Source organism: Malaclemys terrapin, chromosome 2 (assembly GCF_027887155.1).
Source record: "Malaclemys terrapin pileata isolate rMalTer1 chromosome 2, rMalTer1.hap1, whole genome shotgun sequence".
NCBI classification, from domain to species: domain Eukaryota; kingdom Metazoa; phylum Chordata; order Testudines; family Emydidae; genus Malaclemys; species Malaclemys terrapin.
The window spans coordinates 87,998,465-88,011,484 of NC_071506.1; the positions used below are offsets into that span (position 1 = coordinate 87,998,465).

The following is a 13,020-nucleotide window of genomic DNA, read 5'->3' on the forward strand; positions in this document are numbered from 1 at the left end:
CATAACTGCAGCGATGGTTGCAGCGGGCTCCATGCTCGCAATGCTGTGGCGTCCACGCTGTCACTCACCAGAAAAGTGCGCGAACTGATTTCCCGACGGCGTTTTCAGGGAGGGAGGGTGGGAGTGACGGTTGGATGACGACAGTTACCCAAAACCACCCTCGACACATTTTTTGCCCCAGCAGGCATTGAGGGCTCGACCCAGAACTCCAATGGGCAGCGGGAACTGTGGGATAGCTGCCCACAGTGCACCGCTTCCAATGTCGACGCTTGCCCCGTTAGTGTGGACTCACAAAGTCGAATTACTGTCCTTAGTGTGGATACACAAGTTCGACTTTGTAATATCGGTTCCACAAATTCGATTTAAGTAAAATCGAACTACTCTCGTAGTGTAGACATACCCTTAAGGTGCCACAAGTACTCCTGTTCATAATCTACTTGGTTGCATCTCATTTTTCTCAAGTGGGAGATGTTGGTCTGTGAGCAGAACTTGGGAGAATACCTTTCCCCATCATTCTCCACCAATTCAGTCTCTGTATGTCCCCAGATCACAGCTTCAGCCCATCAATGAGGAGCTCATAGTATTTTCAGAGAGCTCAGTATCATCCTGTGCAACATCACAAAGTGAATTAATAGAGATCTGGAACTTTCACAAGACTTCTGCTAGTCCATTCATGAGACAAGATGAACAGAAAATCTGGCTGGAGTGCCACTGTCCATTCCACAGAGACTCAAAATATAAGCAGACTGCTGCTTCAAAATTCCTCATGAATACTTATTCCATTTTCCTCCCAAGGTTATCTTAAGGAGAAACTAGCTTCAAGACAAATGGAAGATGACTTGGTACCTGAAGCTACTCCAGGTCAATCTTAGGAGCAGACAGCAGGCCTCTTGTGTGTCATATGCATGTCTATACTGTCAAGGAAGCAGAAGGATTCTAGAATCTGGGAGAGAGCCATGCAGCTAATACTATTTTACTTACTGAAGCCAGAACTGGAAAGATCTTTTCAACAAAAGAATCTCCCAAGAAGATAGGGAGGAATGATGCACATGCTGCTCTCAGTGCATTGGAACAATTTTTATAGTGGGGGTGCTGAAAGCCACTGAACAAAAAAGTGTAAACCCTGTATACGATGGAAACCGCTTCAAGCTCCAGCACTTGTAGTTCCTGCACCCCTGCTTTGGGGTTAAACTTTCAAGACATTAGCCATATGATTTATAAGGTACCATAATTCAAGCATTCTGCAGAAACCTTTTAAGAAGATGCAGTAACTACTTCTATTACATCAGAAGAATAAGCGTCACCCACCTCAGTCTCCCCTATGGTTGGTGGGAAGAGAGGAGCTATAAGCAGAAGTCCTATAAAAGACAGAGGGGAAGATGTCATCTCCTCAGTCACTCAAGTTACTTTTTTTTATGAGAGGAATAGAAGAGATGCAAGGGTAGAGTGGATTTCTTAGCAACCCTGGAAACTGTATTCAGCTAGATGATCAACCTGGTCCCTAAAAATCTGGGTTGAGGTGGTTGTCCAGGTTCCCCACAGCTAAGATGTCATTCTGCATTTGGGTGATGGGAGCTGTTTGGCTCTCCTAAGTATGAGTAGAGAGATTCTTGATAAAGATTCACTTACGAACTTCTCACCCAATTATTTCACCATTTTTTTTTTTTTTTTTTTTTTTTTTTTTAAAGTATTTCTGTACTTTTGTAAGCTAACTTGACTACTGTATCTCTGTGTTGTGGTATATTTCTTTTCTAAATATAAATCTTAAGTTTTACATTAAAATCCCTCTGGAAAAAGTCATTCAAATTTAAATGATATTTACAGAAATCCATGCAAGAACTAGAAAAGGAAGGAAACGAAGTCATTTCAAATTTGTTCTTTAATATCTTTAAAAGGTCACAACGTATTCAATCTTATTAATAAATTTTATTTGGACAAGTAGAGAACAACTTGTATCACAACATTTTTAAACAACATGATTAAAGACTGCAGCACTCCCAAGAGTGGTCACAGATATGTACAGTATATGAAGAAAAAGTTGCACCTCAGAGCTGATCATGATCAAGTTAAAAATACCTGACTTAAAGTACATGTGCTAATACATTTCCTTCAGGTCATGACCAGCATGAAAATAATTAGGACACAGGTACTCAGCAAAGTTTTCTGCTAACGGGTACAGCAATATGCTGCATTTAAAGATTAAAATCAGATTCTAGTTTAGTGTTACCACTGAGCCCTTAAGAGAAATCCAAATCTCTACTGTTCCCCATTTACACACATCAAAACTATTCACACTTAAGGATGTGCCCAGCTGCACACAATCTGGTTCTTTGCATGGATAAAAACTTTTATAGCTAATACTGGAGGTCTTACATCTTGATATAAATCTGCCTCTCTGGCTATAAGAATCTGAACTATCAGTTGCTAAGGAAAAAACTTGCTAAGTTAACTCCTCAGGAGAAACAACGCAGGTCTCTGGAAATCACATCCCTCCTACAATGAAAATGCTCTGCCAATTCAAGTTTCATTTGTTCAGGAAGACAGAAGATTTAAGGCTTCAGTGGCAAATATAATCCTCTGAGCAATGTTTTTCTAAAGTCAAGATGAGATAGATAATGTTTACTTTTTCTTGACTCTTAAAATCCCTGGTATCAGGTTTAGATAACATCCACCCGTAATTAAGTCCGGCAAGAGATCTCTCCTCCTTCAGAAGAGGTTGTCCTAAATCATCCATTTTAGGAGCATTTGAGGATAGTTTGTGTTTTGTTTGTTTTTTATTAACATTATAGTAACATTCAGGAACTTCTTTTAATAAGTTGATGAAGCAGTGCTCATGGCATCATCTGCAATTTTGGTACTGGCAGGGTGTATGCTTGCAAAATATTTGACATCATTGTCATCATCCATTTGAAGGGCCATAACTGTCTGTTCCACAACTTCTTGATGAGAATTGGCAGAATTCAGAAAATATTCTGTAAATAATGGAGAATACAAGAGATATATAAGAAAAATAAGAGTTACAATATTATATTTTGGCGCAAACCCTAGCTACTATGCTACAGTGTTATATTCAAAAGCATAAGCATGCTTCTACACCGAGGGCAAACAGAGGCTTCTGTTTTAATACAGAAAGGCTATTAGTGAGACTGAAATTCTGTATTAACAAATCAAAGTTTTTGGATATTTTAATTTAATCCTTATGCTGTAGGCAGATATTGCTTCATGACATGAAATATTAGGGCAATATCTACTCTAACTATAGTCACACCCAATCCTTGTAATCAGGCAAATAATATATTCATTTAAATGTATCCACAAACTAACTTAAAATACTTGGGGTGATTAATACATGACGACTCAAGTATAATATGGTCGTCCTTGTGGTGTAGGAGTACAAGTCCCCTAAATTACTTCAATGTAGTAAGTGGCAGACAGCATGTGCAAAGGGAAAAACTCCTGCTAAGAACAGGAGTCCCAAAATCAGTGTGTTTATATTTCCAATGGAAGGTAATACAAATAAACTGCCATTCTACTGACAGACGCTACCACTCAATACAAATGGTAATATGAATAAACAGTATGCAAGAAACCCCAATATGTGACAGTTTTTTAAAAATTATATGATACAATTGTATTAAAAAATCCTCCCTTTCTACAGCAGTTTGTGGTTGATTTATTCCCAGAAGTATACCAGTTAATATACCTTTTAATTTTATTTTTTATTCAATTTAGATTTAATCTACCCATTGTCTCTCATTTTATACTTGTATTGTAAGATCTGTGAGACAGGGACTGTTTCTGTTATACATTTGTACAGTGCCTATGCAATCGTGCTGGGTCCTCTAGGTGCTATCATAATACAAATAAATGATAAAGCATCTATGAATATTAGCCACGTAAATGTCTCCTGACTACAGCGAGGCTCTCTGTTACAAGAGTTCATGAGTTCCACAGCTTAATTAAAGTGTTGTATAAAAAAAAGTATTTCTTTGATCAGTTTTAAATGTAATGCCTTTCAGTTTATTTGGATGTCTCCTTGTTCTTATATTTATAAATGGTAAATAGGAATGCTGAAACGGTCTCCCCTGAATTGTTAATTATTTTCCATAATTATCATGTCCTATTTTAAAAAAGAAGAACAGGAGTACTTGTGGCACCTTAGAGACTAACAAATTTATTAGAGCATAAGCTTTCGTGGACTACAGCCCACTTCTTCGGATGTGCATATGCATCCGAAGAAGTGGGCTGTAGTCCACGAAAGCTTATGCTCTAATAAATTTGTTAGTCTCTAAGGTGCCACAAGTACTCCTGTTCTTCTTTTTGCGGATACAGACTAACACGGCTGTTACTCTGAAACATGTCCTATTTTGTCTCCTCTAAACTAAGCTGTCCTAGTAATTTCAATCTCTCCACATACTAAAATGTTTACATGTTTCTAATAATGTTTTCCATCCACCTAGAGGTTCTTATTTCTGTTCTATATTTTTGAAATGAGGGTGACCAGAGCTGAACACAGTATTCCAGATGAGAGAATAACACTGATTTATCTAATGGCATACTATTTCCAGTATTATTTTCCACCCCACTCTTTTAATATCCTAACATTGCTAGCTTTTCTGAGCACTGGGGATGCTTTCCCTAAGGGAAGTCTACAGTTTGACAGTAGCAGTTCCCTTGCTGAAATGTCGCAAAGGCTCTCCCCTCACTCCCAAAAGGAAAACAGAACAGCACTAGCCACCTCTCCTCTCCCAGAGAGGCAAGAGATAGGGTTAGAAGTGAAGGCTGTTTTTCTAGTTCCCAGCCTTTATTACATACAACATCAATTTTTAGACTCAAACACAACACATTTGTTCTACATCACATCAGTGAATCACCAGTATGCAGGCTAACCAATAGCCTTAATTTCCCAAAACTAGCCCATTTAGGGAAAATCGGTCAAGGAAAATGGGCTAAGGGGGAAAAAGGAATCCATCCATTTCTCCAACATTACAGAATAGCTCTAGAAGTTATGATGTTGTCATAACTTCTAGAGCTTGCAGGTACTATCAGGGCCTCGAGGGTCAGTCCAGGCTAAGCCTTGCCACCCCTAGGGGTAAGGTTCAGGGAAGTATAATGTCATAAGTGGTTTCTCACACTCGTGCTATTTTCTCCACTTGGCTACAGCAAACTAACTCAAAAAGGAGACATGTTAAACATTCAATAGTTTATCTTTGACATTCATCATCTATTACATTCATCATCTATTATCTTTGACATTCATCATCTATTAAACAAAACATTCTGAACTTCAGTACCACCAACCTTTCTCTAAAAGGGTTTGCCGTAAAGTTTTTGCAAGTAGTACTCTAACATTTGGAACCCTATCAGATGCCAAGTGTAGTAAATGAGGCAGTAGCTGCACAGCAAATTGGTCCATTGGGAGGCAGTCATCTTCAATGACAGTCTGTCAAAGAGAACCAAGCAACTGCATTAGATTTCTCCCCATAAAGAGGGAGCTAAAAACAAATACAGATCACAATGACAGTTCATGGATCCTACCAACTTAATAATAATCAACATATAAGAATATTTAGCATTCATATAGCACTTTCCACCTATAGATCTCAAGATGCTTTACAGATACAGGGAACTGTACTTCCCAGTAGGAGGTGAGGCCTTCTAAAGCAGAATACATGTCTGAGAAAATTCAGGCTCAAAAAGAGAGCATTAGAAATCAGCGTGAGTTACTTTACAGTAAATTAAATAACCTTTTCATGTTTGCTTACAGTAATAGGAGCATTTTGTAACTGAAGTTGGCCTTAAATCTTACAGATAATTTAGACATTCTTACTGATTTAGACTGCTGTAATTAGATGCAGTGATAAGAACGGGGTTATGTTATGCTGCAGTTTTCCCATTTCAAGCACCATAACCCATATTTTAAAGAGTTGTCATAACACACAGACTTATCCAAATATCCTCCCCCTACCAAACAACAAAGCACAATATTTAGTTGAGTAAAACACAAAACAGTAGAGAACTAAGAACCGGGTGGTAGTCTTCCCTGGCAAAATTCACTGGGCAACAGAGAGGACCCATGAAATTCCATGAAACTTGCCTAACAGATCCTGACAAATTCTCTCCTCAGCTGCTGGGAGGGGAAGGACGGAGCTGTGGAAACAAGGGCACACTACCAACAGCCCTCAGATGCAAATCGCCAGAAGTTTTTTTTTAAATAAGATCAAACCCCAGGGAGGGGATATCCCTTCTGGGCCACACTATGGGAACCCTTTCCCACATGGCAGGGCAACTGCCCAGACTGCTCCTTTGCCATCACTGGCCACTCCAGCTGCACCTGAGGTCTACTCCTCCAATACAGCTCAGAGCCAGCTCGTTTTTCTTGATGGTATTGCTGCCAGCTTCTGAACAACTTATGCTAGCTGGGTGTGTGGACAATGACACCTACTTGCCCTTGCTGCCTGAACAGATCATTCAGTTAACGGTAAGCAGCTGCCAGCACTGTATCACCCACCACTAGAGGGTGCTCACTTCATACCAGACCATGGAATAAGTGGCTGAAAGTTACTCCCAAACTCAGGTATCCTATGTGTTATTCAGACTAGTTTTTTACTGTCGCTTTTGTTGTTGTTTTACACTCAACACCATACTTTGATTCTCTGAACATACTGAGGAGAACACATGAAGTTTGTATACTGAACTTCAGTGGTATGCAACATGGGAATTTAGACTGCAAGAGTGACTCTCCTGGGTAGGGAAGAAAGAGCCCTGTTTCTACAGCATCTCCTGATGTCTTCTCTGGAGCGGTGCTGAGCAGAGAAAGCCATGAATTGTGCCCTTCTCCCCCATCTTCTCCCGTCAAGAGGAAAGATTCTCTGGCAATGATTTCTACAAACTATTCAGGAAAATACAGATGAATCCCTAAGGAAGTTAGCTGTCCACCCTCTCCCAAACAAATACATAAATAAAAGCTCTTACCTGGCAGATAAAGACAAATGTTTGCCGACCGGACCACTTCAGGCATCTACAGAATTTTTCAACGAGTTCGTTCATGAGGTCTACCACAAAAGTTGATGTTGAAGCCATATGCAGCTTCTTTACCATTTCACTAACCTATAAGAAACGTTAAGTTACCAATACATAAACACACAAATATAACAACTTCCGACCATGACTCAGAACTTTGAGATATTGGATTCATTTAAATTATTTTACATTAAAATTTCTTAGCTCATACCAGCTTGTAGGAAATCCATCGAACAGAGGAAACCTTATCTGCACAGAGGCTGAGGGCAATAGGGCGCAAATAGTCATAAACATCTCTGGCACTGTATAGATCTAGAAGCAAGATGAGCTGCCTAAAAGAAAGAACAAAGCATAACACAGCAGAACAAAATCAAAAATGAAAAAGGTATCCCTAACCTTGAAAATTACAGTTTACACAACATTGCCTGCCCTTTAACATAACAGAAACCAAACCATATACACTAAGACAATTTTCCATTCTTCATTCTCATTTTAATTGTTTTCTCTCATAATACTGAATAATTCCACCCCTGTAATTTGCCACTTATTCAGTAAATATGACCCTAATGCTACATGAGAGCAATAAGAGTGTGCAAAAATAATCTGGGATAAGAAAAAAATTAATAGGTACAAAAGTTTGCACTCATTAGATCGTATAACCAATAACAATGTTACAAGGTACATGCAAGCTACAGTGTGACCAAGCTGGTTGTACAGATAACTAGATCAACAGCTTTTCTGATTAAAATGAGTAGAGCAGATTTGATCAAAGTAAGTATAAGGTGCTCCCTTTCCCTCCCCCTCCAGCATGCTAAAATACTTACTGCTTGGACAATCTGAGTGGAAGTGCTCAATTCATTTTTTCATTCTACATTCAAGGGGACTTATAAAATAGTTTATAAGGAGTTAAGTTATTAGTAGATATTACTAGTGTGTCACAGACATGAGCAGTATGTGTTGTAGAAGTTGTGAGCTCATGTAGATGAGCACATGAAGACGTGTCAAAATGCCTCTATAATATAGTTCTAGTGTATTTGATTGATTGATTGATGAATTGAAACGTTAAAATCCACATAGCAGAAAAACTATCCAAATCCAACCAAAACCTCATGAACAACATACTCTGCCAGCTCATATCGAAAACGCCAATTCCTGCTGTTATCGGTCACTAAGAATTCCTGGAGCTGATAAAGATATTCTCGTCTTTTGTCAAGATGAAGAAGCTGGAACAATAAATATAAATTTAATCAGAGCAGTGCAGATTGCAAGCACTTAATGTGAATGGATGGAATATGAACAAAATGTCTATCATAAAACAGCCACTTGGATTAAAAAAGCACCCTTTGAAATATACAGTATAATGCTTGTAAAACATTTTGGGTAAAATTTTGCTGTGACTTGCAAGAAAGTCAGCAAAGTTTAATGGGGTAGTCTTAACAACATTTTATGCTGTATATACTTTAATTAATAATAACGAAGAATAAGTGGTAAATAACTGCTATGTCTTCAACTGTCTCAGAGAAGGAAAAGTATTAGCTTCATAAAGCTTTTGCAATACCTTCTCTGGTACCATATAGGCATTTGGCTGGACTACTGTAAAGGATTATACTGATGAAATCTATGGGCACAGGTCTATGCAGGGAAAACAAGTGGATAGAAGGCATAATATATTATGGTCCAAAGTGAAATAAACATGAAATGTACCTTTAGAAAATCATGTAAGTGTTTAAGGACACCTATCCTGACTTCATCTAGGTCCTTTAAAAATCCATTGAAGACTGGAACCAAGTCTCCAGCTGTGAGTTGGTCTCCCAGGATAACTGCAAGCTCATGTATAGAGAATGCTAATGTCCTTCGAACTTTCCACTGCAAAAAAATACAAATAATTGCATTTATTAATAAATTATCCCCAAACAATAGTTTTTGTTTTAACAATAGGATTATTTTTCTTATATTGTCCAACATTAATATTGGAATCCTCAGTACAACCACTTAATTCACTCACTTCTTTCAATGAAACAGAACTCATTTTTTATTCAAAAGCGAAAAATAAGACACGAATGGGATTGTTCAAGGATCATTTGTTCCATCTGCATATCCAGGACTGAACAAGTAACAAAATTATTGTGTTCTTAATTAACAGAAACAAAACAAAAATGATGTTGAATATCCACATTTTTGCAGTTCTCTTCTTGCTTCAAACTTTTCTCATGCATATTGAATTTGATAGTTCTTGTTCCTCTCCAGCTTCTCTAATCTGTACTTTACAAAGCAGCAGAAGAAAGAAGGTACTCTGCTATACTTTGATTAGAAACTGTAAATCCCAGAGAGTTGCAAGAGATTCTCCCTCACAGGGAAGCCAACATCTGACACCCATACACAGTATCAAATATGTTGTTCCAAGAAACATCTTGGCACAAGCACTGGTCCAATTAAGAGGTGTGAGGTTGTGACAGTGTACCCTATAAGGCTTTATGGGGTGTGTGTGTGTCTGTGTGTGCTTATAAATGTATGTATGACATAACTGGAATATGTTTTGTGCTGCCTGTGCCATGTAATATATCTCCGTAAAGGTTATGGTCTACTATATCTATTCATCCTATTTGTACATATATATCATTTTCTACTTGAGGTTAAGAATATGGGCTGTATGCTGGCTTGATTTCTAAGTAAGCTTTGTGAGGCATTTAGTCAGCTTCTTTAGGAAGGAATTCGCCAGGTTAAGTACCTGATCAGGAAACACTTGGAACAATGCATCTTGGAATGCTCCAATCCACATAAGAAGTCTTCCTGGAGACATGCAAGATACCATGTGGACAATTTTCAGAGTAGCAGCCGTGTTAGTCTGTATCCGCAAAAAGAACAGGAGTACTTGTGGCACCTTAGAGACTAACAAATTTATTAGAGCATAAGCTTTCGTGGACGACAGCCCACTTCTTCGGATGCATATAGAGTGAAACATATATTGAGGATATATATATATATATATATATACACACACACATACAGAGAGCTCTGTATGTCCACGAAAGCTTATGCGCTAATAAATTTGTTAGTCTCTAAGGTGCCACAAGTACTCCTGTTCTTCATGTGGACAATGGCTTCGGCCTGTAAAGACTGAGTCATGCAGGGACATTTGACTTGCCCAGGTGATTCCAGAACTCCATCTTGGAGCTGGACTTTGCATAGGAGGAAGGAGGGGGGTCTGCACCCATAAGAGAGAGTCTATTTAAACCCGAGGGAGACCCCTCTATGGGGTCTTCAGCTGGCTAAGGAAGGAGCCTCTCCACCCCTCCCCCCCAGGATACTTGAAGGAAACTGGAACAAACGACAGTAACTACAGGGGGTGTGAGTGATGGCTGGACCCAGGCTAAAAGGAGATTAGCCTGTAAAAGGGAGCATTCTGGAACTGGTGAAGAACTTATCTGTATTTAGTTTGATTAGACATAGATTTGCGCATTTTATTTTATTTTACTTGGTGACTTACTTTGTTCTGTCTGTTACTACTTGAAACCACTTAAATCCTACTGTCTGTATATAATAAAATCACTTTTTATTTAGTAATTTACTCAGAGTATGTATTAATACCTGAGGGAGCAAACAACTGTGCATATCTATCAGTGTTATAGAGTATCAGGGGGTAGCCGTGTTAGTCTGTATCTACAAAAACAACAAGGAGTCTGGTGGCACCTTAAAGACTAACAGATTTATTTGGGCATAAGCTTTCGTGAGTTAAAACCTCACTTCTTCGGATGCATAGAGTGAAAGTTACAGATGCAGGCATTATATACTGACACATGGAGAGCAGGGAGTTACTTCACAAGTGGAGAACCAGTGTTGACAGGGCCAATTCAATCAGGGTGGATGTAGTCCACTCCCAATGATAGATGAGGAGGTGTCAATTCCAGGAGAGGAAAAGCTGCTTCTGTAGTGAGCCAGCCACTCCCAGTCCCTATTCAAGCCCAGATTAATGGTGTTGAATTTGCAAATGAATTTTAGTTCTGCTGTTTCTCTTTGAAGTCTGTTTCTGAAGTTTTTTTGTTCAATGATAGTGACTTTTAAATCTGTAATAGAATGACCAGGGAGATTGAAGTGTTCACTTACTGGCTTGTGTATGTTACCATTCCTGATGTCTGATTTGTGTCCATTTATTCTTTTGCGGAGGGACTGTCCGGTTTGGCCAATGTACATGGCAGAGGGGCATTGCTGGCACATGATGGCATATATGACATTAGTGGATGTGCAGGTGAATGAGCCCTTGATGGTGTGGCTGATGTGGTTGGGTCCTCTGATGCTGTTGCCAGAGTAGATATGGGGACAGAGTAGGCAACGAGGTTTGCTACAGGGATAGGTTCCTGGGTTGGTGTTTCTGTGGTGTGGTGTGTAGTTGCTGGTGAGTATTTGCTTCAGGTTAGGGGGTTGTCTGTAAGCGAGGACTGGCCTGCCTCCCGTTTGCCCTGCATAAGTTTTATGCAGGGTAAAACGGATTTATTTGGGTTTAGACCCCATTGGGGGAGTTGGGCATCTGAGTGCTAAAGACAAGCATACTTCTGTGAGCTGTTTTCAGGTAAACTTGCAGCTTCGGGGCAAGTGATTCAGACCCTGGGTCTGTGTTGGAGCAGACGGAGTGTCTGGCTCAGCAAGACAGGATGCTGGAGTCCTGAGCTGGCAGGGAAAACAGGAGCAGGGGTAGTCTTTGCACATCGAGTGACCACTCCCAAGAGGGTTTCTGTGATCCAACCCGTCACAGAGGTCCTTTTAGTTTCTATGTGGTCTTATTTTGGGGGTGGAGGGGAAAGGGAGGGAACGCGACACACTGTTCAAACGGATAATGTATTTTCAATTATATAAAAAACAAGTATTGTTATTTAATCTTACTTTCCCCCTCTGACCAGCACTTTCCAACTACCAAATGATATCTTTGCAGACTTAATCCTATTTTAGTTGATGCAGTTTTCTCCCTCATTATTCTTGTGGCAGACTCTCAAAGTAATTTTAAACACACTGCAAACTTAGTTAGCAATGTTATTTTTTAACTCTTGTTGGTTTTTTTTAGTTTCTTTACTGATTACTTGTGTGCTAATTTTTTTTCACCTTACTGTTAGGCACTTTGAGAAATGTGACTGATACTATATACAATATTCTCCAGTTTATTAAAAATCCTGTTTTCAAAGCGCCACATTATCTGAATCCCTTCCTTGTCCCTCATCATGAGATACATGAACTATATGCCCTCTGTAGCATGCATCTCATTTTGGGGACAAGGAAGAGATTCGGATGATGCGATGGTTCGGACAATAGAGCCCTCTTGATTATCCAAACAATCAATTATCCAAATAAAATCTCCCCCCCCCCCCAATTCAGAAAATTGGGAATATATTGTATAAACAAACAATATATGTCAGTGAGTTTTCACTCTGGTACATCAGTGAATTAATTTATCAGGGTGAAGTGGATCAAGAATAACTACTCAAAAAAGGAAGCGTGTCTTTGAAAAAGAAAGGCAAGAGTGGAAAATTACTACAAAATAAAATGGCCCATACACTGAAAGCTGCTTCCTTAACAGCAAACAGGAACAGAGAAGAAAGCAACAGCCATTTCCAATATTTTAACATTTGTTTTTAACACACCAATGATACTGCAATACTTTTAATCCTTTATGACTAACTTTCGGGAATTGGCCAGTGCATCAAAGTGGATAACCCTATTCTCATTAAAAGTGCCACAATAACTGTAGCAACTGGAAGTGATCAAGACCTCTGGTTGCTCATCTACTCACAAGGTGACAGGCTCAGCAACATTTGTGCATCTATTCCAGGTATTTATATAATCCCCATTACCGTAGTATCTGAGCACCTCACAAACATGGTGCCCAAGCATTGTTCTGGGACACTGGTCAAACTATTACTTAGAGGAAGAGCATCATCTACTAAATTACCAACACCAGTGATAGGATATGAAAAAAATAAATTCAAAAATGCCCATTATATAGAAACA

At 39.1% G+C, this 13,020-nt stretch overlaps 1 protein-coding gene across 6 annotated transcripts in view; it reads right to left on the reverse strand.

Annotated features, from left to right (window-relative positions):
• Window positions 1-1,861: 1,861 nt before the first annotated feature.
• The window catches only part of PPP4R1 (protein phosphatase 4 regulatory subunit 1), a 100,376-nt gene continuing 89,217 nt past the window's right edge, over window positions 1,862-13,020 (reverse strand). For all 6 annotated transcript variants that reach the window (XM_054018125.1, XM_054018126.1, XM_054018131.1 and 3 more), the window contains 6 exons: window positions 8,728-8,889; window positions 8,146-8,246; window positions 7,235-7,355; window positions 6,976-7,110; window positions 5,302-5,443; window positions 1,862-2,972 (listed from right to left, as the gene is read on the reverse strand). In XM_054018125.1, coding sequence (XP_053874100.1) covers window positions 2,809-2,972; window positions 5,302-5,443; window positions 6,976-7,110; window positions 7,235-7,355; window positions 8,146-8,246; window positions 8,728-8,889 — 825 coding nt within the window. In that variant the 3' untranslated portion in view covers window positions 1,862-2,808. The remainder of the gene's footprint in view (window positions 2,973-5,301; window positions 5,444-6,975; window positions 7,111-7,234; window positions 7,356-8,145; window positions 8,247-8,727; window positions 8,890-13,020) is intronic.